The sequence below is a fragment of the Bos taurus genome, chromosome 23 (assembly GCF_002263795.3).
Source record: "Bos taurus isolate L1 Dominette 01449 registration number 42190680 breed Hereford chromosome 23, ARS-UCD2.0, whole genome shotgun sequence".
NCBI classification, from domain to species: Eukaryota; Metazoa; Chordata; class Mammalia; order Artiodactyla; family Bovidae; genus Bos; species Bos taurus.
In genome coordinates, this window is record NC_037350.1 from 31,729,729 (window position 1) to 31,751,269 (window position 21,541).

Here is a 21,541-nt window from a genome sequence, read left to right on the forward strand (position 1 = left end):
AGTGCTTAGTGCAAACAAGTTGCAGGAGAGCTGTGCTATTGCTCTCGCGAAAAAACCGATTTTCCTTGTATATTTCAGTAAAAATGAGGTTATTTATATAGGGTTGAAAAGAAAACAATGTGTATGACAATGCCCTGGAAGAAAGATTTGCAAAGGAAACAGAGAGAACTAGTAATTTTAAGGAAAATCTGAAAGTTGTCTCAATTTGACCGAAGTTTCCAAGAGAGTTGGGGGAATCAGGAAAGTTTCAGGGAGCCGGTTTTAAAAGTAGGTATAGCAAACAAGGCAGGAATGAAGCCTGAAGAGTGTCGGATCAGTTTCCCCCACATGCCTAATTATTTCATGCCCAGATTTCTTATATTTTTCTTCTTTTTTAAGGGGCAAAAAACACAGCCACTCGGCAGAGCCGAGGAGTCCTCCCTAGCCGCGCGGCGCACAGAGCAGGCAACCAATCATCACTCAGCGACTCGCTATATAAACCCCCAGCCGGCGACGCCCGGGACACGCCGTTCTGACAGTTTACCCTTACTATTTTGTCTTTCCTGGCTAAACAGAAGCATGTCGGAGACGGCCCCGGTTGCTCCTGCTGCTCCCGCACCTGCAGAGAAAACACCTGTTAAGAAGAAGGCGAAGAAATCGGGCGTAGCCGCTGGAAAACGCAAGGCGTCCGGGCCCCCGGTGTCCGAGCTCATCACCAAGGCTGTCGCCGCCTCCAAGGAGCGCAGTGGCGTGTCTCTGGCTGCGCTCAAAAAGGCACTGGCGGCCGCTGGCTACGATGTGGAGAAGAACAACAGCCGCATCAAGCTGGGTCTCAAGAGCCTGGTGAGCAAGGGCACCCTGGTGCAGACCAAGGGTACCGGGGCTTCTGGCTCTTTCAAGCTCAACAAGAAGGCGGCCACTGGGGAGGCCAAGCCTAAGGGGAAGAAGGCGGGCGCGGCCAAGCCCAAGAAGGCTGCTGGGGCGGCTAAGAAACCCAAGAAATCCACGGGTGCGGCCACTCCGAAGAAGGCTGCCAAGAAGACCCCTAAGAAAGTTAAGAAGCCGGCTGCGGCTGCTGGGACCAAGAAAGTAGCCAAGAGTCCGAAGAAGGCGAAGGCAGCCAAGCCGAAGAAGCCGACTAAGAGTCCGGCCAAGGCCAAAGCCCCCAAGCCCAAGGCAGCCAAACCTAAAGCTGCCAAACCCAAGGCTACAAAGGCCAAGAAGGCGGTCTCCAAGAAGAAGTAAATCTTCAGCGGCACCTCCTGCTTTGAAAACCTCAAAGGCTCTTTTCAGAGCCACCCACTAATTTCAGGTGAAAGAGCTTAACCGGACATAAATCCCTAGGTTTACCAATGAGTTTTGTAATAAAGGTAATTATTTTTTTTTTTAAATTTGCCGCTCTACTGTGATTGGACAGCTGAGTGTGCGTCCGGGTGCGCGCGCACTCCAGGATCCCATGATGGTGGTCACAGTCCTGTAGTGCGAGTTCAGTGGCTCTGAAAAGAGCCACTTGTGACGGCTCTGGGCCTTAGCAGGGATGTTGAGCAGGACGCTGCACTATGCGATGGTAACGCGACCCCAAAGTTCCTCGTTGAGGATTTTAAGCTTCGGGGGTGGGGTGGGTAGTGTACGTTTTGTGATGGGCCCCGTTCCTCGCCAGCTCCAGTATCTCGGCCTTGTACTCCAGCACGGTGGTCTCATACACCGGGACCCCGGCCCCGACCCGTTCGGAGTAGTTACCCTTGGGGAGCAGACGATGCACGCGGCCCCTGGGAAACTGGAGCCTGGCCCGCGAGGAGCTGGTTTTTGGCCTTTGTTCGGACTCTGCCGCCCTGTTTTCCTCCTCCAAAAAAAAGTGCAACCTGAAGAATGGGTTTTTACCGTCTGGATGTTTGTAAGGTTTTCTTTCTCATTGGTTTGTAACCTCTAAGGAGAATTAGCCAATCAGGACGCACTCCTGGGCTTATTTGCTTGGTGTCTAGGAGAAAATACTGCGTCAGTTAGAGATTGAGATATGAGGACTTTCGTAAACTTGGAAGTAGTTGAAAAGCTTGCATTTTTCCCCCCGCTTAATGAATTGTAGTCCTATTCGAGGGGACCTTGATACTATTGATACTCTGCCTGAATTTGCATAATTGTTCCTACTATGCTGACAGTGTGAACTGCTCAGTCGTCCGACTACTTTCGACCCCATGGACTGTAGCCCGCCAGGCTCCTCTGTCCTTGGGATTTCCAGGCAAGGATCCTGGAGTGGGTTGCCATTACGCGCTCCAGGGGATCTTACCGACCCAGGAATCGAACCAGTATCTCCTGCATTGTAGGCGGATTTTTCACAGCTGAGCCACTGGAGGAGGCAACCCTAACACTAAGGTATAGTAAAAAAAAAAATGTTAAAAAAAAAAAGTGTAAAAGCCACTCCTGGCGGTTTATAATTTACCCATTTATCAAATTCTTAACCGCTAAGATGTTGATAGGGCCCAGGGAGCCATGGTTGGCATGGTTCTCCTATCTTTTGGTGGATAATAAATAGAAATAATTAAGCTTTGGGAAACGCAAGGAGAATGCTTAGAGAGCTCCTCGAGCCGCAGTAACCAGGGCCAAATAAATGGTTCTAGGAAGATGGATGTTTCGTCATTTCCACTTCATCCTGTTTTTAATTTCAGGGGAATGCCACTGTGTTTTACTGATGAATCTTGACAAAAATCTGAGTTTTGTAGACCAGTAGGCAGTTGTAAACATGGTTGGGGAAAAATTACATCTTATCTTAGCAAACTAAATGCAGTTAAGCATTTCCTTATAGTATGTCTGTGGGCACAGGCAGTTACAATGGATTTTGCAGACCTTATTGAGTTTTTCAACAGTGGCTGTCACAGATGTTTTAATATCACTTTGAAGATATCTTGAAATAAAGTTTACATCATTCTGAGTCCTTGAAACTGACATTTGTTATTCCACCTGTTGCTCCTTGTTATTTGATATGACTGATGGAGCACATTATATGTACTTAAATACATTTTAAAATTATATTTTAATATGCCTTTCTTTTTTTGTATTGGTATTCTAAAACATGATATTGGAAAGGTGTTTATAGGTTTCCCCAGAGTGTCCATAGAATCCACCATACAAGTCATGAGTCCCTGAGCAGATTGTCAGTGGACAAATACCTCATGGTTAAAAGGCTTCATCTTGTTTATTTGCTTACAGCATATCCCCGCCCCACCTCACACACACACACACACACACACACACACACACGCATACACACCTTACTGGTTAATAGTTTATTAAATTTTAGTTCTTCAACTTTAAAGAAAAAAAACATAGCCCGTGATTATCTTTCTGGCTTTTCTAAATGAGATTTTATGTTTCATCCATTGCAGTTGCATTCCATACTTTCTTCTTTCTAGAAAGAGCCAAAAATCCCGTCTCTTAGGACAGTGGTTTGGTTGAGATTGATATTTGGATAAATGGGAAAATGTGAAATGGTTGCTCAAGAGTCTTTTTGAATATAATAGATTGCATCAAAGGGGAAAGTTAAGAGGGAAGAGACCCTTGAAGTCTTTAATACCAGAATGAGTTTGCTTCTGATGAAGAATGATGAGGAATAAGAATTATGTGGGAATGTGACATTCAATAAGAGTGGTACTATACAGTATCTGTAGTTAATTACATTTTACAAAGCTCTTCTATACCTACCTCACTCTAAAGCTCTTGCAGTAGGTATAGCTAAACTCCTTGTTTATGATTATTATTATTAGTGTGTACTGGATAGACAGTCTTTTGGGGTCTTAGTTCCCCAAGCAGGAATTGAACCCAGCCTTTGCTGTGAAAGCACCAAGTCCTAACCACTGGACTACAAGGGAATTCTCAATGCTATTTGTTTTACAGTTAAGAAAATTGTGGCTTAGAAAGATGAAATGGCCAGCATCATCTTGTCAATAAATAGTGCACCTGAGTCTCAAACACAAAGTCTCAAAGTTTCTTTCTTCCTACTGTCATTTTCTCTCCACTGTTCCCCATCTATTATGCCTACTGGAAAATGAGTTCTCTATTTCATTTTGATGCCCATCCAGAAAGACATAGCATTCATGTATTTCTGTTTGAGACCCTTTGTGACCTATCCAATTCACAATCCCTTTGGAATGTACCAGAAGTAATTAAACATCATTCATTCAATGCTCTTCTAGTTTTAGTCTGGTTTCTGTAAATTAGTATTCATATTCCTTTCCCTTGGACATTTTCTAATTTCCTAGGAAATCAGAACTTGTTTAAATCTTTCTCCATCTTCCCAAGTTTCGTTGCATTTAAAGCAGCTTAAAATGAACAACTTGGGAATGGGTAAAGAAGACAAAGACGGCTTGATATTCTGCACCAGGAAGATGAAAGATCAGAAAGCGTATTCCTGTCCCAAAGCCACATCCCTAGGAGAGCATTCTGAAACATTCATCCTTGGAGTTCTGATGTTCTTTTGGTGAACAAAGGTGGTCTGTCAGGTACAGTGGCAATATCCAGGTTTAGGAAAACTCAACAGATCGACATTTAAAGATGACATATCGGACAGGAGCCTGTATGAGTAGTTGTCTGCAAAATATACTAAAAGGAAAAAAAAAAGGTTTAGCTTGGAAGGTGTGAAGGGCATGTTCATATTTTCTTAAATGCAGGAGGGTACTTAGGCATATGGCATAAATCTAAGCCAAATGTATTAAAAATCTTTCAAACCAGCCTGAAGTTACTATTTTCTTACTTCTACTTAGTAATTACCTGACTCCTTATAACTGCAGGAGGTAGACTGAGTTCATGTCACTGTGTGGAGGCCTTGATTACTCATGTCACTCAGTCACTAAAGCAGGTAGATGTTTATATAGTAGTAGTAGTGAAAGTCACTCTGTCCTGTCCGACTCTTGCAACCCCATGAACTGTAGTACACCAGGCTTCTCTGTCCATGGGATTCTTAACACAAGAATACTGGAGTGAGTTGCCATCTCCTTCTCCGGGGGAATCTTCCCGACCCAGGAATCGAACCCATGTCTCCTGCATTGCAGGCAGATTCTTTACCGACTGAGCTATGAGGGAAGCCAATGTTTATATAATCTGACATTTTCTCCCCTCTCACATTCTCTCCTTGTCCTCTTACACCTGGGATGATTCCATTGCTTCCTAACTAGTATTGTAACCAGGTTGTTCCTAACTGGTTCTTCCTAATTACTTTCTCCAGCCCCTAATTCCTAAATTCTGATCATCTGTCATATAAAAATTATTACTTGCTCCCTATTAGCCTTTGGTTCAATGGGGAACTTTATTATAGCCTTTTGTTTTTGCTGCTTCTTTTGTTTGTTTTGACAGTTCTATTCATCTGTAATTCTCTCCTTTCTACCTGGAATAATCTTTCCAATTTCATCTCAGGTTCCATCTCAATGAATAAGTTCCCCTAATTAAAAAAAATCTAGTTTCCCTGCTAATGTGCCTTGATGACATTAATACTTCAGTACCATTATTATCAAGGGAATATTTATAATGCATCTTTTCTCATTAAACTAAACCCTAGGTCATTAGTTTTCTTTGTCTTGTTTTTCCCAATACTCTAGGTGTGTTTTTAATTGACCAGTCTTTAAAATCCTGTCAGATGGTGGGATTATCTCCAGATAATCAGATTCAGTGATTTCATTTACTGTTTTTCTGTATGAGGCTCTATCACTCTCCTCCCAATGGCTTAACTTAGGCACTGTACTAGCTCCTTTACTGCCATCTAAGGTGTTGGGGCTTCTGAAAAGAAAGACATCCCCAAATGAAAACAAAATAGCAAATAATCAAAAACAAAAACAAAAACAAAAAACCTTAAATATAACACCTTTGCAGTAAGTCTTCAAATGTAGAATATAAAAATTTACCTGTGTGCACATGTGGTAGGCAGGAAATGGGGAAAGTATGAAATGGTATTTCTGAATCATCTTGATTTTTTAGCTATCATTTTCATAAAATAAAGATACTGATTATTCAGAGATTATATATTTGTGTTTAGTTATATAGTTATAGGCAACCAGGTAAGGTTGAAATGGTTATACAAGTTAATGTTCCAACAGGTACCTATAAAATGTCATGTGATTTAGATTTGTGACATTTTCCCAATAAAATACAAATTCATTTAAAAAGGTCTCATATTAAGCACTAGCTTTTCAATGTATTTAAAATTAAAAAAAAAAATTGTGTGTGTGTCAGCTAGCAACATCATTGTTTAGATAATGAGCAGAAAGGCTAAAAACTCAATTTTAATGTTTTATTTTTATAGCTGTTCATCAATTCTATTTCTGTGCAACTGACTGTAATAATTGTAGTATAATTGAACACAGTTCTATGTGACCCTGTACATTTTCAAAATCTACCCATTTCCTTTAACATATACGAAAACATTTAGATAAACATGTCAGTTTTCTTATGACGGCTCATCTTAGGAATTAAGCCTCGGGGTTAAGTACTGAGGATCACACTAATACTGTTGTTAACTATAGTAATGCTTAAAGGGGAAATGTTTTTGGTTCTACTCCTTTTTACCTATAAATTTTTTAGTTTCAGTCTCCTCATTTGTAAAGCACTAACAATAATAATAATAGATATTTGGAGATACCTGTTGAGTTTATCTTATTTATGGAGCTTTCACAGACTAATACATGACTTCTGGCCAACTCAATAATGCAACCGTCAATTTATTTCTATGTGATAAAACTATTTAGTATTAAACTAACATGAACTCTATCAATCTTTTACTCCTATAATCAACAATACATTGAATGGTAATTCCTGTTTAACAACTTTTAAATTCTAATTTCACTAAATTTCTTGAGAATTTAATACAAAGAACTGTTCTAGATGTTCTGGTGGATTTACTATAGATATTTTTCGTGCCTTCGTGGGCCTCATCTGACATCCATCATCTGAGACAGAAACAGACATTAAAAAACTCACTGTGCTATAATCTCAAAGAAAGTATGTAACATGGGAAACAATGTTCTAATATGGAATGCTTTTATTTGGCATGAAAAATGTCTTCATTATTGGAAATATGAATATACTTTCTTTCCTTACAAGAGTCATGGCTTTCCAGTTCTCAGCATCCAAGTCTCAATACCTGACAGACTTCCAGGAACAATTATTTCATGTATAAACTTCTATTTCTTACGATGGCTATCTTGGCCTGAACGTTTATTTAGACTTGTTTCTGTTAAATTTACCACCTGGTTCTTGTTTTTTTCCTTAGTGAGTCCCGAGATAAAACAGCTCACACACACACGAAATCCATGTACCACGCCTAAGTGTGCAGAACATACAATAAGGCAAAATAGAAGCGTTTAAGTCGTGGAGGTAGTTGCTACATTGAAAACTTAGAGCGTAGGACTTCCTAAGCAGCTGCATACACATAGGTTTCTAAAACCTCTGCCAAACTTGTGTTCCACTCACATATTACAGCACCCTTCATAGATTAAGTGATTGGCTCTGAAAAGAGCCTTTGGGTTTAAGTTATTGTCAGTCGACAATTCAGCCAATTTATGCCCTTTCTCCGCGGATGCGGCGGGCAAGCTGGATGTCCTTGGGCATGATGGTGACGCGCTTGGCGTGGATGGCACAAAGGTTGGTGTCCTCGAAGAGCCCCACCAGGTAGGCCTCGCACGCCTCCTGCAGCGCCATCACCGCCGAGCTCTGGAAGCGCAGGTCGGTCTTGAAGTCCTGCGCGATCTCGCGCACCAGCCGCTGGAACGGCAGCTTGCGGATCAGCAGCTCCGTAGACTTCTGGTAGCGGCGGATCTCGCGCAGAGCCACCGTGCCCGGGCGGTAGCGGTGGGGCTTCTTCACGCCGCCGGTAGCCGGCGCGCTCTTACGGGCCGCCTTGGTAGCCAGTTGCTTGCGCGGCGCCTTGCCGCCGGTGGACTTTCGAGCCGTTTGCTTAGTCCGCGCCATAGCTAGCCTGCAAGACAAAGGGATTAGACTAGGAGGGTTGTTCCTGTATTTATAAAGGACCAGAATCACTCTGATTGGATTGTGGGCAATTCCTGTGACTCACGGGCTGCTTAATTCCGGAAGTGCTTCGAGCTATTTAACATTGGTTCATCCATCCGGTGCAGATCTCGGATTGGTTCATTTCAATCAGCAGCCATATTCCCCTTAAAAAAAAAAAAAAGGCATTTTCCGAGTTGCTTTATTGATAGTACGCTGTCAAGTATGGTCCACAAGCACATTAATCATTCAGTAATGTTGAACTTTTCTCCTGTTTGGGATATAAAAAATAGAATGTGTCCATGAAAGCCCTTTAGAATTCATACACCTGCCATTTTATGCATAGTTAACTCTTTTTCATCAGGATTCTAATCCCGATAATTGTCCCCTGTTTAAGAATTCACCGTCTAAGCCTCTCGAGTCCTATTTCACATCTACAGTTAATGTCTCATTCCCGGTAGCATGGTCTTTTAGTACATACTGTTAAGATGTGAAGAATTTTGTATTATTAAGGGGACACAGCAAAATCCCAATATTCTGGAATCTCTAATGGTTATTTTCTCGTTTGACTCAAAACTGGTAATTTGGCTCTGTTCTATGGTTTTAACGCATTTAAAATGTCAATCTGGGGTTAATGGCGACATCCGTCAAAAAAGGTTTGCAGTGCGGAACCTTAAAAAGATGGCGGCGATCGAGAGCCTTTAGCACACTGCAATGGGCTAGAATCTCGGGACTCTTTCCTAGAGTCTCAAGGTGTCCGAGACAAACCCACAGTAATTTTATGAAGATTTGACTCGGCTACATAATAGGATTTCTTTACCTAGTTTTCACATCCAAACGCGAAGACTTTCCTGTAATTAAAAAGTTTTATCGATTTTTAATTGAATGATTTATGTCATGTAACTGTTCTTAATCAACCTATAGGAATACATGAACGCCTTTCTTTTTGACCCAATAAAGAAAGCAGTTTTTGAACCTTAATTTACATACTACTTATCTATTGGTCAGTTTATATCCAATTAAAGATCAGACTTGTGAGTCTTTGCTTGTATCCGTGATTTAATTCTTGTGATGTCTTGTTCTCCTCGGCTTTGTTTCCCCATTTTTCATGCTGTTTCCCACGCCAGAGATAGCTAAATACGCCCCAGCCTCAAATAATATTAGTCACTCATTCGTGTCCGACTCTTTGCGACCTCCATGGATTGTAGCCCACCGGGCTTCTCTGTCCATGGGATTCTCCCGGCAAGGAAACGAGTGGGTTGCCATTTCCTCCGCCAGGGGATCTTCCTGATCCAGGGATCGAATCCGAGTCTCCTGCATTGCAAGCCTATTCTTTATCGTCTTAGCTACCAGAGAAGACCCCAGCCTCAAAAAAGGGTCCAAAAAGAAGGTGGTGACCAAGGTCCAGAAGGAAGATGGCAGGAAATAGAAAACTGGGTTTAAGGAGAGCTGTTCTGTATAGGTCTGTCTATAAAATGCTTAAGTAGGTTCACCTGGACACTGGCATCTTGACCAAGGACTTGGGCATCAAGAACTCGTTTGTCAACCACAACATCGAGATATGGGGGGCGGGGGGCGGCGAGATGTCGCGCTTGGCACATAAGTGCTTTACCATCACAAAGTGCTGGACCATCACATTCAGGGTGATCCAAAGGGCCATGTGCCTGCTCTTGTACATGGAAATGACCAAGGACTCAGTGTTCAAGAGCACCAAGGTTATCACCAAATTACACCAGCTCCAAGTAAAAATTTTCTCTACCTCTAGTATTCCTCAATGTTTCCTTATAGAGCTACTAATTTTTGTATAATGAGGGCTATAATATCAAGATTTTCTAGCTTTTTACATTTTTTAAAAGTCATTCTTTAAAACGCAGGAAACCATAATACAATATGAGAGGTTAATTTTTGTTCTTTAGTGCAGCAAAGAATTTGAAATAATTGTGTATTGTAATAAGTATTAGGAAATTCTAGTATTCTAGTTTTAATGTTTTGTTCCTTAAAATCTTTTAAATTGTTCTTATATCCACTCATTGTTTAGATTTAAAATTGTTCTGGTGATTTCCTGTGGACTTAAAATTGTTTAATGATGGCACTTGTGTTTGGGGTCCCTGTTTCAAATAATCTTATGTGTTTCACAAATATTAGTCATGAGAATGTGTTTGTACAAAGAGGCTCAAAATGTCATTTATATGGGCCTAGGGTATTTAGGCCCATGTCAGTATATGGGCCTAGGGTATTTAGTGGAATCTCAAGAGTTTAATCTCAACCACTAGGGTAGACTATTTCAAAGGTGATTGTTCAAATTTACATTAAAAATAAAAAAAGTTCACTTTATTTTCCTTGAGTCTATTATTGATATAATTAATCCTACATTGTGCTGAAGCAGGGTCTGAAACCCTCATTTTGAGACAGTTTTTAATTTTTATATGCCCTACCTTCAGTCAGCTGTAGGTTCTGTATTCATTTACACAGGTGAAGAAAAAAAAATCAAAAGAAACAGGAATAAGATGTAGAAGTGCAGGGAAGACAGAGGATATGGAAAGAAATGCATAGTTTTCCTGAAAATTTTATAGTTTCTGTATTGCTGAAAGTAAAATAACATCAATAAATTGTTTTCAGTACTTTTCATGACCTACAGACTTGCTATTTGGTACATCAGCTAGGCACTATGAATGTACATGCCAGAGTGTATTGTGTGTTTGTGAGGAGTATGGAGGTTCATCTAATTGTGAAACAATGTTTGTTAAAGTTTTAATTTGTTTTTAAATTTCGTTTTCCCCTTAGATAAAGACTGTAGTTTCAGGTAAATATATGTTATTTTAGATGACATGGTAGAATCTTTAGAATCTTAGATGAAGATTCCAAATGTGCTGGCTGTCTTTATTGATGGATAACAGATAGCCTTGAAGTTACTAGCTTCCCACATGTATTATCACACAGATTCTGTGAGTCTGGGCATGTTTTATCTGGGTCTTCTATAAGGATGCTGTTGGGGTGTTATGCAGGGTTGTGGTCTCTTGATTGGGGAAATATATGCTTCCAAACTCACTTAGTGGTTGGTTCTTTGTAGTTTTAGGACTGAGAATCATATTTTCTTCTTGACTGTTGGCTTAAAGCCCTTATAGGCTGCTAGTCTTCCCTCAGTTCCTAAAGAGCCCTCTGAGTTTCTTGTCATTTGGACAACAGAGATGCTTGGTTTGTCAAAACCAGCATGCAGGACTTCCCTGGTGGGCTGGTGGTTAAGAATCTGCCTCCCAAATTAGGGGATAGGTGTTTGATTCCGAGTCCAGGAAGATTCCACATGCCACAGGGCAACTAATATTGAGCCCTTGAACCAGAGCTACTGAAGCCCGCGCACCCTAGGGCCCGTGCTCTGCAACAAGAGACATCATCACAATGAGAAGCCCATGCAACTAGAGAAAGCCTGCGTGCAGGAATGAAGACCTATTGCAGCCAAAAATAAATAAAATTTATAATAAAAAACCAAACCAGCATGCAAAAGATTGGAAGATGTTATAATCTTATTGATCACCTAGTCATAATCACAAAGTTTTTTACATCCTGTCACCTATGGTCACATGCTATGATGGGTAAAAAGAGGTCACAGGTCACATCCACAGTCCATGGGCTTGATCACACAACGGCGAACATTAAGACCAGAAATCGTGTGGGCCACCTTAAGAGACCATCACAGGACCCAGTATGATCAAAAAGCAGTTACCTAACACTTGTCTTTTCCCTCCCTCTTCCCCTCACACCTGCCCCCACAGTACTGGGATTGGTTCAAATGGCCTGCTGGTAGGAAATATACTTAAGGGCATCTAATATCTTGAAGTCCTTTTAAACAGGGCTTTGCCAGTTACTTTGTCTTGAAGCCAAGACAGACGACTTTGTTCAGTTAATGCTTCGGGGACTTCTTTCCCCTTTTCTTTGCAAATGCTGACATATGAAAAACTCTGGTGTGGCTGAGTCCCAGCACAGGGCTAGATGTCCATGTGTTTATAGCTAGCTTTCTGACGTTATACATGAGAAAAGAATCCGGATGGTTCATCAGGTGAATTAGTTGTTGCTTTGTTATAGACTACCAGGGACTAGATTTGACAAGGCAGGAAACAAATCCCAAATTCTTTGTAGATTAAACAAAACAAAACAAAACTTGACCCGGTAGTTTATGGCCCTCGTGCCACATAAGCCGCCTCACGGGTGCCTTCACTTCCTTTAGTTGTCTTTCATTGTACCTCGTCTTGAGTTTCTTTCCTAGCAGCTGTTTATCAGGTTTTCTTGAGATGTGAGGCTATTAAAGTAGTACTTGCATTTGCTCACCAATGCAACTTACGGCCTATTATCAATGTCTTATTTAAAAAACTTACGAAATTCATTAATTTTGCAGACTAAAGATTCCTAGTAAGAGTTCCACAATTTAAAAGCCATTATGGGGCACTGTAACTGCAACGCAGAGCAAACATTTAATGCACAGGTACACAAATGATAACAGCGTCTGCCTACAATGCAGACCTGGGTTCCAAAGATTCCCTGAAGGAAATGTCAACCCATTCCAGTATTCTTGCCTAGAAAATCCTATGGACAGAGGAGCCGGGTAGGCTACAGTCCATGGGGTCGCAAAGAGTCGAACAAGACTGAGCAACTTCACTTTCACACAAACGAGTATTAAAGCAGTTACTTACACCCCGAGATCACAAGTTCACTAAGCCCCATTTCCTCGCAATAGAAAAAAAAAAAAAAAAAAGAACAAAACCAGCTTAGTGAAGAGCTCTTTCAAGCGAACAGATAGGTGGCCCTGAAAAGGGCCTGGTAAACTGGCACAGAAACCTTATTTGTGGGTTCCGGCTTAGCCGCCAAATCCGTAGAGAGTGCGTCCCTGACGTTTCAGCGCGTAGACGACGTCCATGGCCGTCACCGTCTTTCGCTTGGCGTGCTCGGTGTAGGTGACCGCGTCCCGAATCACGTTTTCCAAGAACACTTTCAGCACCCCGCGAGTTTCCTCGTAAATGAGGCCAGAGATGCGCTTGACCCACCGCGACGAGCCAAGCGGCGGATCGCGGGTTTAGTAATACCTTGAATGTTATCCCGCAGAACCTTACGGTGACGCTTCGCGCCTCCTTTCCCAAGACCTTTTCCACCTTTACCTCGTCCAGACATTGTTAAGCCTAAGTCAGGAAATCTATACACAAATTTAAATGACACGGGGCGAAATTCTTATAGTCCGGTCGCGGACCTATTTGAAAACTACAAAAAAAGGCGGGGAGGGGAGGGGCTTATTCGTAACCTAATTTATCCCAGCCCATAAACGCCTGAGAGTCTGTGGGGCGGAGTCGAGAAAAGAACATTTCTTTGCTCATTCCCTGAATTTCACCTGAAAGAGTCCTGTTTAAGGGCGTTTAAAAACATTCTTTTGTTTATTAAGGGAAGGTACCTATTAAGGCAACATCTGTTTTCAATTTTGAATATTTAAGCTAAGTCATTGACCGAGATTTTATATTGCCTCATTCTTTAAACGCATATCTGAAATGCGAACGAATTCCTGGGAAGCATTTTTGTACAATTTAAATGATAGTGAAATAATTATCGTGGTAAACTGATCTTAGGGAGCAAGGAAATTGCTGATATACATTGGGAAACAAGGTTTTCTCGCTGACGTGCGTTACTTGGAGACATGACTCTTATTGTCTGAGCCCTCATTACTTGCTACTTTTTCACATTCTAAGGTTTAGGATCAGGTTTGTGACAGGTATTTTCTCATTTTCAATTTCTTTTTCATTTGCAGGATGAGGATTTTAATTCCAATATAATAAAGGTGTTTGGAAAACCAAAAGGTTAATTTTTGGTTAAATGTTTCTTTTTGAGTACTACTGTAATTACCTGAGGAAATTTCATCTTCTTGCTCCAGAGATTGACTTTCTCCCCAGTATTGTTATTATTTTTTAATTTCTGTTTCACTTTTTCTTTATTTTAATTTTGTGCCCGCTGCCTCACAGGATGTGGGATCCAATTCTCCAACAAGGATTGAACCGACTTCTTCTGCAGTGGAACTGTTACGTCTTAACCACTGGAAAGGTGGGGAAGTCCCGCTCCCCAATATTCTTAAATCTCTCAATCTGGTATTTGGCAATCTGGGCCTATGTTAGTTGCTTTCATAACTTCCACATCCCGATGTGTGCAAACTTTTTATTTAAGAAGTCAGTGCTAAACTCTTGTTGTTTAGTCACTAAGTCGTGTCCTGCTCTTTGTGACCACCATGGATATATATATATATAGTTCCCTCAATTGAACCAGCAGTATACATTGAGATCTCCATCAACTTATTATGGGGTGTCCCTTCCCCATTTCACCTCGGAGTAGCCTTTCTGAGCCTATGTAGGTGGAAGGTCTTGACCTGGAGAATGAGGAATATATGGTATCTTTATCTTTTATCTAGGCAGGGCCCAACTCGTCTCTGTTTCTGCAACTACTCTACTCTCTTGAAGGATATTCCACAGGGAACAAACTCCAACTGCTCAGCCTGGCGGCATCTATCTCCTGCCTGTATGTGAGAAAAATTGTCTGAGCCTTGGAAGCAAGGCTAAGATGGACTGGAATGGGTGAATTTAACTAAGATGACCATTATATCTACTACTGTGGGCAAGAATCCCTTAGAAGAAATTTCAGTAGCCATCATAGTCAACAAAAGAGTCCGAAATGCAGTACTTGGATGCAATCTCAAAAACGACAGAATGATCCGTGTTCATTTCCAAGGCAAACCATTCAATATCACAGTAATCCAAGTCTATGCCCCGACCAGTAACGCTGAAGAAGGTAAACAGTTCTATGAAGACCTACAAGGCCTTCTAGAACTAACACCCAAAACAGATGTCCTTTTCATTATAGGGGACTGCAATGCAAAAGTAAGAAGTCAAGAAACACCTGGAGTAACAGGTAAATTTGGCCTTGGAGTACAGAATGAAGCAGGGCAAAGGATAATAGAGTTCTGCCAAGAGAACACACTGGTCATAGCAAACACCCTCTTTCAACAACACAAGAGAAGACTCTACACATGGACATCACCACATGGTTGACACCGAAATCACATTGATTATATCCTTTGCAGCCAAAGATGGAGAAGCTCTACACAGTTAGCAAAAACAAGACAGGGAGCTGACTGTGGCTCAGATCATGACCTCCTTATCGCCAAATTCAGACTGAAATTGAAGAAAGTGGAGAAAACCACTAGACCATTCAGATCAGATCAGATCAGATCAGTCGCTCAGTCATGTCCAACTCTTTGCGACCCCATGAATCGCAGCACGCTAGGCCTCCCTGTCCATCACCAACTCCCGGAGTTCACTCAGACTCACGTCCATCGAGTCAGTGATGCCATCCAGCCATATCATCCTCTGTCGTCCCCTTCTCCTCCTGCCCTCAATCCCTCCCAGCATCAGAGTCTTTTCCAATGAGTCAACTCTTCGCATCAGGTGGCCAAAGTACTGGAGTTTCAGCTTTAGCATCATTTCCTCCAAAGAAATCCCAGGGCTGATCTCCTTCAAGATGGACTGGTTGGATCTCCTTGCAGTCCAAGGGACTCTCAAGAGTCTTCTCCAACACCACAGTTCAAAAGCATCAATTCTTTGGCTCTCGGCCTTCTTCACAGTCTAACTCTCACATCCATACATGACCACAGGAAAAACCATAGCCTTGACTAGACGAGCCTTTGTTGGCAAAGTAATGTCTCTGCTTTTGAATACGCTGTCTAGGTTGGTCATAACTTTCCTTCCAAGGAGTAAGCGTCTTTTAATTTCATGGCTGCAGTCACCATCTGCAGTGATTTTGGAGCCCCCCAAAATAAAGTCTGACCCTGTTTCCACTGTTTCCCCATCTATTTCCCATGAATTGGTGGGACCGGATGCCATGATCTTTGTTTTCTGAATGTTGAGCTTTAAGCCAACTTTTTCACTCTCCACTTTCACTTTCATCAAGAGGCTTTTGAGTTCCTCTTCACTTTCTGCCATAAGGGTGGTGTCATCTGCATATCTGAGGTTATTGATATTTCTCCCAGCAATCTTGATTCCAGCTTGTGCTTCTTCCAGTCCAGCGTTTCTCATGATGTACTCTGGATAGAAGTTAAATAAACAGGGTGACAATATATAGTCTTGACGAACTCCTTTTCCTATTTGGAACCAGTCTGTTGTTCCATATCCAGTTCTAACTGGTGCTTCTTGACCTGCATACATATTTCTCAAGAGGCAGATCAGGTGGTCTGGTATTCCCATCTCTTGAAGAATTTTCCACAGTTTATTGTGATCCACACAGTCAAAGGCTTTGGCATAGTCAATAAAGCAGAAATAGATGCTTTTCTGGAATTCTCTTGCTTTTTCCATGATCCAGCAGATGTTGGCAATTTGATCTCTGGTTCCTCTGTCTTTTCTAAAACCAGCTTGAACATCAGGAAGTTCACGGTTCACATATTGGTGAAGCCTGGCTTGGAGAATTTTGAGCATTACTTTACTAGTGTGTAAGATGAGTGCAATTGTGTGGTAGTTTGAGCACTCTTTGGCATTGCCTTTCTTTGGGATTGGAATGAAAACTGACCTCTTCCACTGCTGAGTTTTCCAAATTTGCTGGCATATTGAGTGCAGCACTTTCACATATGACCTTAATCAAATTCCTTATGACCATACAATGGAAGTGAGAAATCGATTTAAGGGACTAGATCTGATAGAAAGAGTGCCTGATGAACCATGGATGGAGGTACATGACATTGTACAGGAGACAGGAATCAAGACCATCTCCATGGAAAAGAAATGCAACAAAGCAAAATGGCTGTCTGGGGAGGCCTTACAAATAGCTATGAAAAGAAGGAGATGAAAAGCAAAGGAGCAAAGGAAAGATAAACCCATTTGAATACAGAGTTCCAAAGACTAGCAAGAAGAGATAAGAAAGGTTTCCTCAGGGATCAATGCAAAGAAATAGAGGAAAACAACAGAATGGGAAAGACTAGAGATCTCTTCAAGAAAATTAGAGATACCAAGGAAACATTTCATGCAAAGATGGGCTCAATAAAGGACAGAAATGGTAGGGACCTAACAGAAGCAGAAGATGTTAAGAAGAGTTGGCAAGAATACACAGAAGAACTTACAAAAAAGATCTTCACAACCCACATAATCACAATGGTGTGATCACTGACCTAGAGCCAGACATCCTGGAATGTGAAATCAAGTCAGCCTTAGGAAGCATCACTACGAACAAAGCTAGTGGAGGTGATGGAATTCCAGTTGAGCTCTTTCAAATCCTGAAAGATGATGCTGTGAAAGTGCTGCACTCAATAGTCCAGCAAATTTGGAAAACTCAGCAGTGGCCACAGGACTGGAAAACGTCAGTTTTCATTCCAATCCCAAAGAAAGGCAATGCCAAAGAATGCTCAAACTACCACACAATTGCATTCATCTCACACACTAGTAAAGTAATGCTCAAAATTCTCCAAGCCAGGCTTCACCAATATGTGAACCGTGAGCTTCCAGATGTTCAAGCTGGTTTTAGAAAAGACAGAGGAACCAGAGATCAAATTGCCAACATCTGCTGGATCATGGAAAAAGCAAGAGAGTTCCAGAAAAGCATCTATTTCTGCTTTATTGACTATGCCAAAGCCTTTGACTGTGTGGATCACAATAAACTGTGGAAAATTCTGAAAGAGATGAGAATACCAGGCCACCTGACTTGCCTCTTGAGAAACCTGTATGCAGGTCAGGAAGCAACAGTTAGAACTGCAGATGGAACAATGGACTGGTTCCAGTTAGGAAAAGGAGTATGTCAAGGCTGTATATTGTCACCCTGCTTATTTAACTTATATGCAGAGTACATCATGAGCAGCGCTGGGCTGGAGGAAGCACAAGAGGGAATCAAGATGGCCAGGAGAAATATCAGTAACCTCAGATATGCAGATAACACCAGCTTTATGGCAGAAAGTGAAGAAAAACTAAAGAGCCTCTTGATGAAAGTGAAAGAGGAGAGTGAAGAAGTTGGCTGAAAGCACAACATTCAGAAAACTAAGATTATGGCATCTGGTCCCATTAGTTCATGGGAAATAGATGGGGAAACAGTGGAAACAGTGTCAGACTTTATTTTGGGGGGCTCCAAAATCACTGCAGATGGTGATTGCAGCCATGAAACTAAAAGACGCTTACTCCTTGGAAGGAAAGTTATGACCAAACCTAGATAGCATATTCAAAAGCAGAGACATTACTTTGCCAACAAAGGTCCATCTAGTCACATTTATGGTTTTTCCAGTGGTCATGTATGGATGTGAGAGTTGGACTGTGAAGAAAGCTGAGCACTGAAGAATTGATGCTTTTGAACCGTGGTGTTGGAGAAGACTCTTGAGAGTCCCTTGGACTGCATGGAGATCCAACCGGTCCATCCTAAAGGAGATTGGTCCTGGGTGTTCATTGGAAGGACTGATGTTGAAGCTGAAACTCCAATACTTTGGCCACCAGATGGGAAGAGCTGAGTCATTTGAAAAGACCCTGATGCTGGAAAAGATTGATGGCAGGAGCAGAAGGGGACGACAGAGGATGAGATGGTTGGATGGCATCACCGACTCAATGGACATGGGTTTGGGTAGACTCTGGGAGTTGGTGTTGAACAGGGAGGCCTGGCATACTCTGGTTCATGGAGTTGCAAAGAGTTGTACACAACTGAGTGACTGAACTGAACTGAACTGGAAGCAAGGAAAAAAGAAGAGTTCATGATGTCCAATATACAAGGCCACTGAAGGATTCTGTGAAAATGTACTTTGATCATCTATTTACTATTGATTGTAAGTACCAAATTAAGTGAATTTACTTAACTTGCAAAGGCCTTATTTGGTAGAAAGGCAAATCACTTTGGTAAGGTGAAACAGATATAACTCCAAAGATTTCTAACCTCTTGGATTAATAAAATAATTTTAATAATCTTATCCTAACATTTCTTACATTGTCTATAAATATTCTAATTTCTTAAACGTTCTTTGAACTTAATACAGCATTTTACCTGTTGGTTCATTTATTGAAAAGTGAAGCTCTTTGACACAAATTCATTTTTATTTGTTGATCATAATTTTTTTGTTTAAAAAAAATGAAATGTGATATTATGTGCTTGTGACTGGAGACTGGGACATTGGAAATAAAGACAGTCTAAGAGATGTGTTGTTCCTGTCACCTTTATCTTTAGGCCTGGGACATCGCACACTTGTCTCTCAATGCCATGGCAAATCATCATTGATAGCAGCACAAAGTAAGTTGGAAATTGCAGACAGGAAAGCAGATTCTGCATCAAGCATGAGTTCATTGTGGACCAAGGAAATGCTCTGGCCACTACAGAAAAACCTCTGAAATCTGCTAAGATATATCTAAATATTAAATTAAGGTAAAAGAATGGACTGAATTTCCTTTCGATGTCATATGAAAATATAGTCTAAAATGTCTGCAGATCTGTTTTTTAGTTTTTCTAAAGGAAGATATTTCTGTTTAATTACGTATTACGCTGAACCTACAATACATTGGCCACTTGATGAGAAGAGGTGATTCATTGGAAAAAACACTGATGCTGGGAAAGACTGAAGGCAAAAGGAAAAGGAGGTGGGATATTTTTGTCCATTACAGAGAAATATTATCTTTATCTAGTAGAAAAGGTAAAGGTTATAATATAATTCAATAAACCTTTTTGATCTAAATTGCTCTTTTAACTTGAATTCAACCTTCTTCCCTTCTTCCCTGATTGTGATGGTGGTGGTGGTAGTAGTGGTAATGGAGGTTGTAAATATTTCCTCTATACCTCTTGATTTTGGATTAGCAAAGGAAAAATAAATAGGACTATTAAACGTATATTCATACATGCAGAGGAAGAGACCCAGTTCACTTGAGTTCAGTCGTTCAGTCATGTCCAGCTCTTTACAACCCCATGGACTGTAGCACAGCAGTCCTCCTTGGCAATCAACAACGCCCGGAGTTTACCAAGACTCATGTCCATTGAGTCGGTGATGACATCCAACCATCTCATTCTCTGTCGTCCCCTTCTCCTCCCACCTTCAATCATTCCCAGCATCAGGGTCTTTTCAAATAAGTCAGTTCTATGCATTAGGTGGCCAAAGTATTGGAGTTTCAGCTTTAGCATCACTCCTTCCAATGAATATTCAGGACTGATTTACTTTAGGATGGACTGGTTGGATCTCATTGCAGTCCAAGGTACTCCCAAGAGTCTTCTCCAACACCACATTTCAAAGGCATCAATTCTTCAGCACTCAGCTTTCTTTATACTCCAACTCTTACATCCATACATGACTACTGGAAAAACCATAGCCTTGACTAGACTGACCTTTATTGCCAAAGTAATGTCTCTGCTTTTTAATATGTTATCTAGGTTGGTCATCATTTTTCTTCCAAGTAGCAAGCGTCTTTTAATTTCATGGCTGGAGTCACCACCTACAGTGATTTTGGACCCCGCCAAAATAAAGTCTGTCACTGTTTCCATTGTTTCCCAATCTATTTGCCACGAAGTGATGAGACCAGATGGTGACTGCAGCCATGAAATTAAGACACTTACTCCTTGAAAGAAAATTTATGACCAACCTAGACAGCATATTTAAAAGCGGAGACATTACTTTGCCAACAAAGGTCCGTCTAGTCAAGGCTATGGTTTTTCCTGTGGTCATGTATGGATGTGAGAGTTGGACTGTGAAGAAAGCTGAGTGCCGAAGAATTGATGCTTTTGAACTATGGTGTTGGAGAAGACTCTTGAGAGTCCCTTGGACTGCAAGGAGATCCAACCAGTCCATTCTGAAGGGGATCAGCCCTGGGATTTCTTTGGAGGGAATGATGCTGAAGCTAAAACTCCAGTACTTTGGCCACCTCATGCAAAGAGTTGATTCATTGGAAAAGACTCTGATGCTGGGAGGGATTGAAGGCAGGAGAAGGGGTTAGACATTGAGTTAGACAAGGCTGTGGTCCTAGTGTGATTAGATTGACTAGTTTTCTGTGAGTATGGTTTCAGTGTGTCTGCCCTCTGATGCCCTCTTGCAACAGCTATCATCTTACTTGGGTTTCTCTTACCTTGGGCGTGGGGTATCTCTTCACGGCTGCTCCAGCAAAGTGCAACCGCTGCTCCTTACCTTGGACGAGGGGTATCTCCTCACTGCCGCCCTTCCTGACCTTCAACGGGGGATAGCTCCTCTAGGCCCTCCTGCACCTGTCTTGTCTAACTCAATGAAACTAAGCCATACCCGTGGGGCAACCCAAGACGTTCGGGTCATGGTAGAGAGATCTGACAGAATGTGGTCCACTGGAGAAGGGAATGGCAAACCACTTCAGTATTCTTGCCTTGAGAACCCCATGAACAGTATGAAAAGGTAAAATGATAGGATACTGAAAGAGGAACTCCCCAGGTCAGTAGGTGCCCAATATGCTACTGGAGATCAGTGGAGAAATAACTCCAGAAAGAATGAAGGGATGGAGTCAAAGCAAAAAGAATACCCAGCTGTGGATGTGACTGGTGATAGAAGCAAGGTCCGATGCTGTAAAGAGCAATATTGCATAGGAACCTGGAATGT

At 41.6% G+C, this 21,541-nt stretch overlaps 3 protein-coding genes and 1 long non-coding RNA gene across 4 annotated transcripts; 2 read left to right on the forward strand and 2 right to left on the reverse strand.

Moving 5' to 3' along the window:
- The first annotated feature begins 500 nt into the window (after positions 1–500).
- On the forward strand, positions 501–4,158 carry H1-3 (H1.3 linker histone, cluster member). Its single transcript, NM_001101066.1, is given in 1 exon segment — positions 501–4,158. A coding segment is annotated over 1 exon segment (666 nt). The 5' UTR covers positions 501–558; the 3' UTR covers positions 1,225–4,158.
- A 3,324-nt stretch (positions 4,159–7,482) lies between these two features.
- Positions 7,483–7,975, reverse strand: H3C6 (H3 clustered histone 6). The gene has a single exon (NM_001374533.1). The coding sequence runs from the start codon at positions 7,927–7,929 to the stop codon at positions 7,519–7,521; it is 411 nt and encodes a 136-aa protein (NP_001361462.1). The 5' UTR covers positions 7,930–7,975; the 3' UTR covers positions 7,483–7,518.
- A 4,721-nt stretch (positions 7,976–12,696) lies between these two features.
- On the reverse strand, positions 12,697–13,133 carry H4C19 (H4 clustered histone 19). The gene is given in 2 exon segments (NM_001374532.1): positions 12,697–12,996; positions 12,999–13,133. Coding segments are annotated over 2 exon segments (309 nt in total). The 5' UTR covers positions 13,126–13,133; the 3' UTR covers positions 12,697–12,814.
- Positions 13,134–13,223: 90 nt separating this feature from the next.
- Positions 13,224–19,681, forward strand: LOC132343684 (uncharacterized). The gene is made up of 2 exons (XR_009492652.1): positions 13,224–14,040; positions 14,402–19,681. It is a non-coding gene; the product is annotated as an uncharacterized lncRNA (long non-coding RNA).
- The last annotated feature ends 1,860 nt before the right edge of the window (positions 19,682–21,541 follow it).

Coding starts and splice junctions, on each gene's coding strand:
- H3C6 (NM_001374533.1), bottom strand. CDS start 7,929: ATGGCGCGGACTAAGCAAACGGCTCGAAAGTCCACCGGCGGCAAGGCG.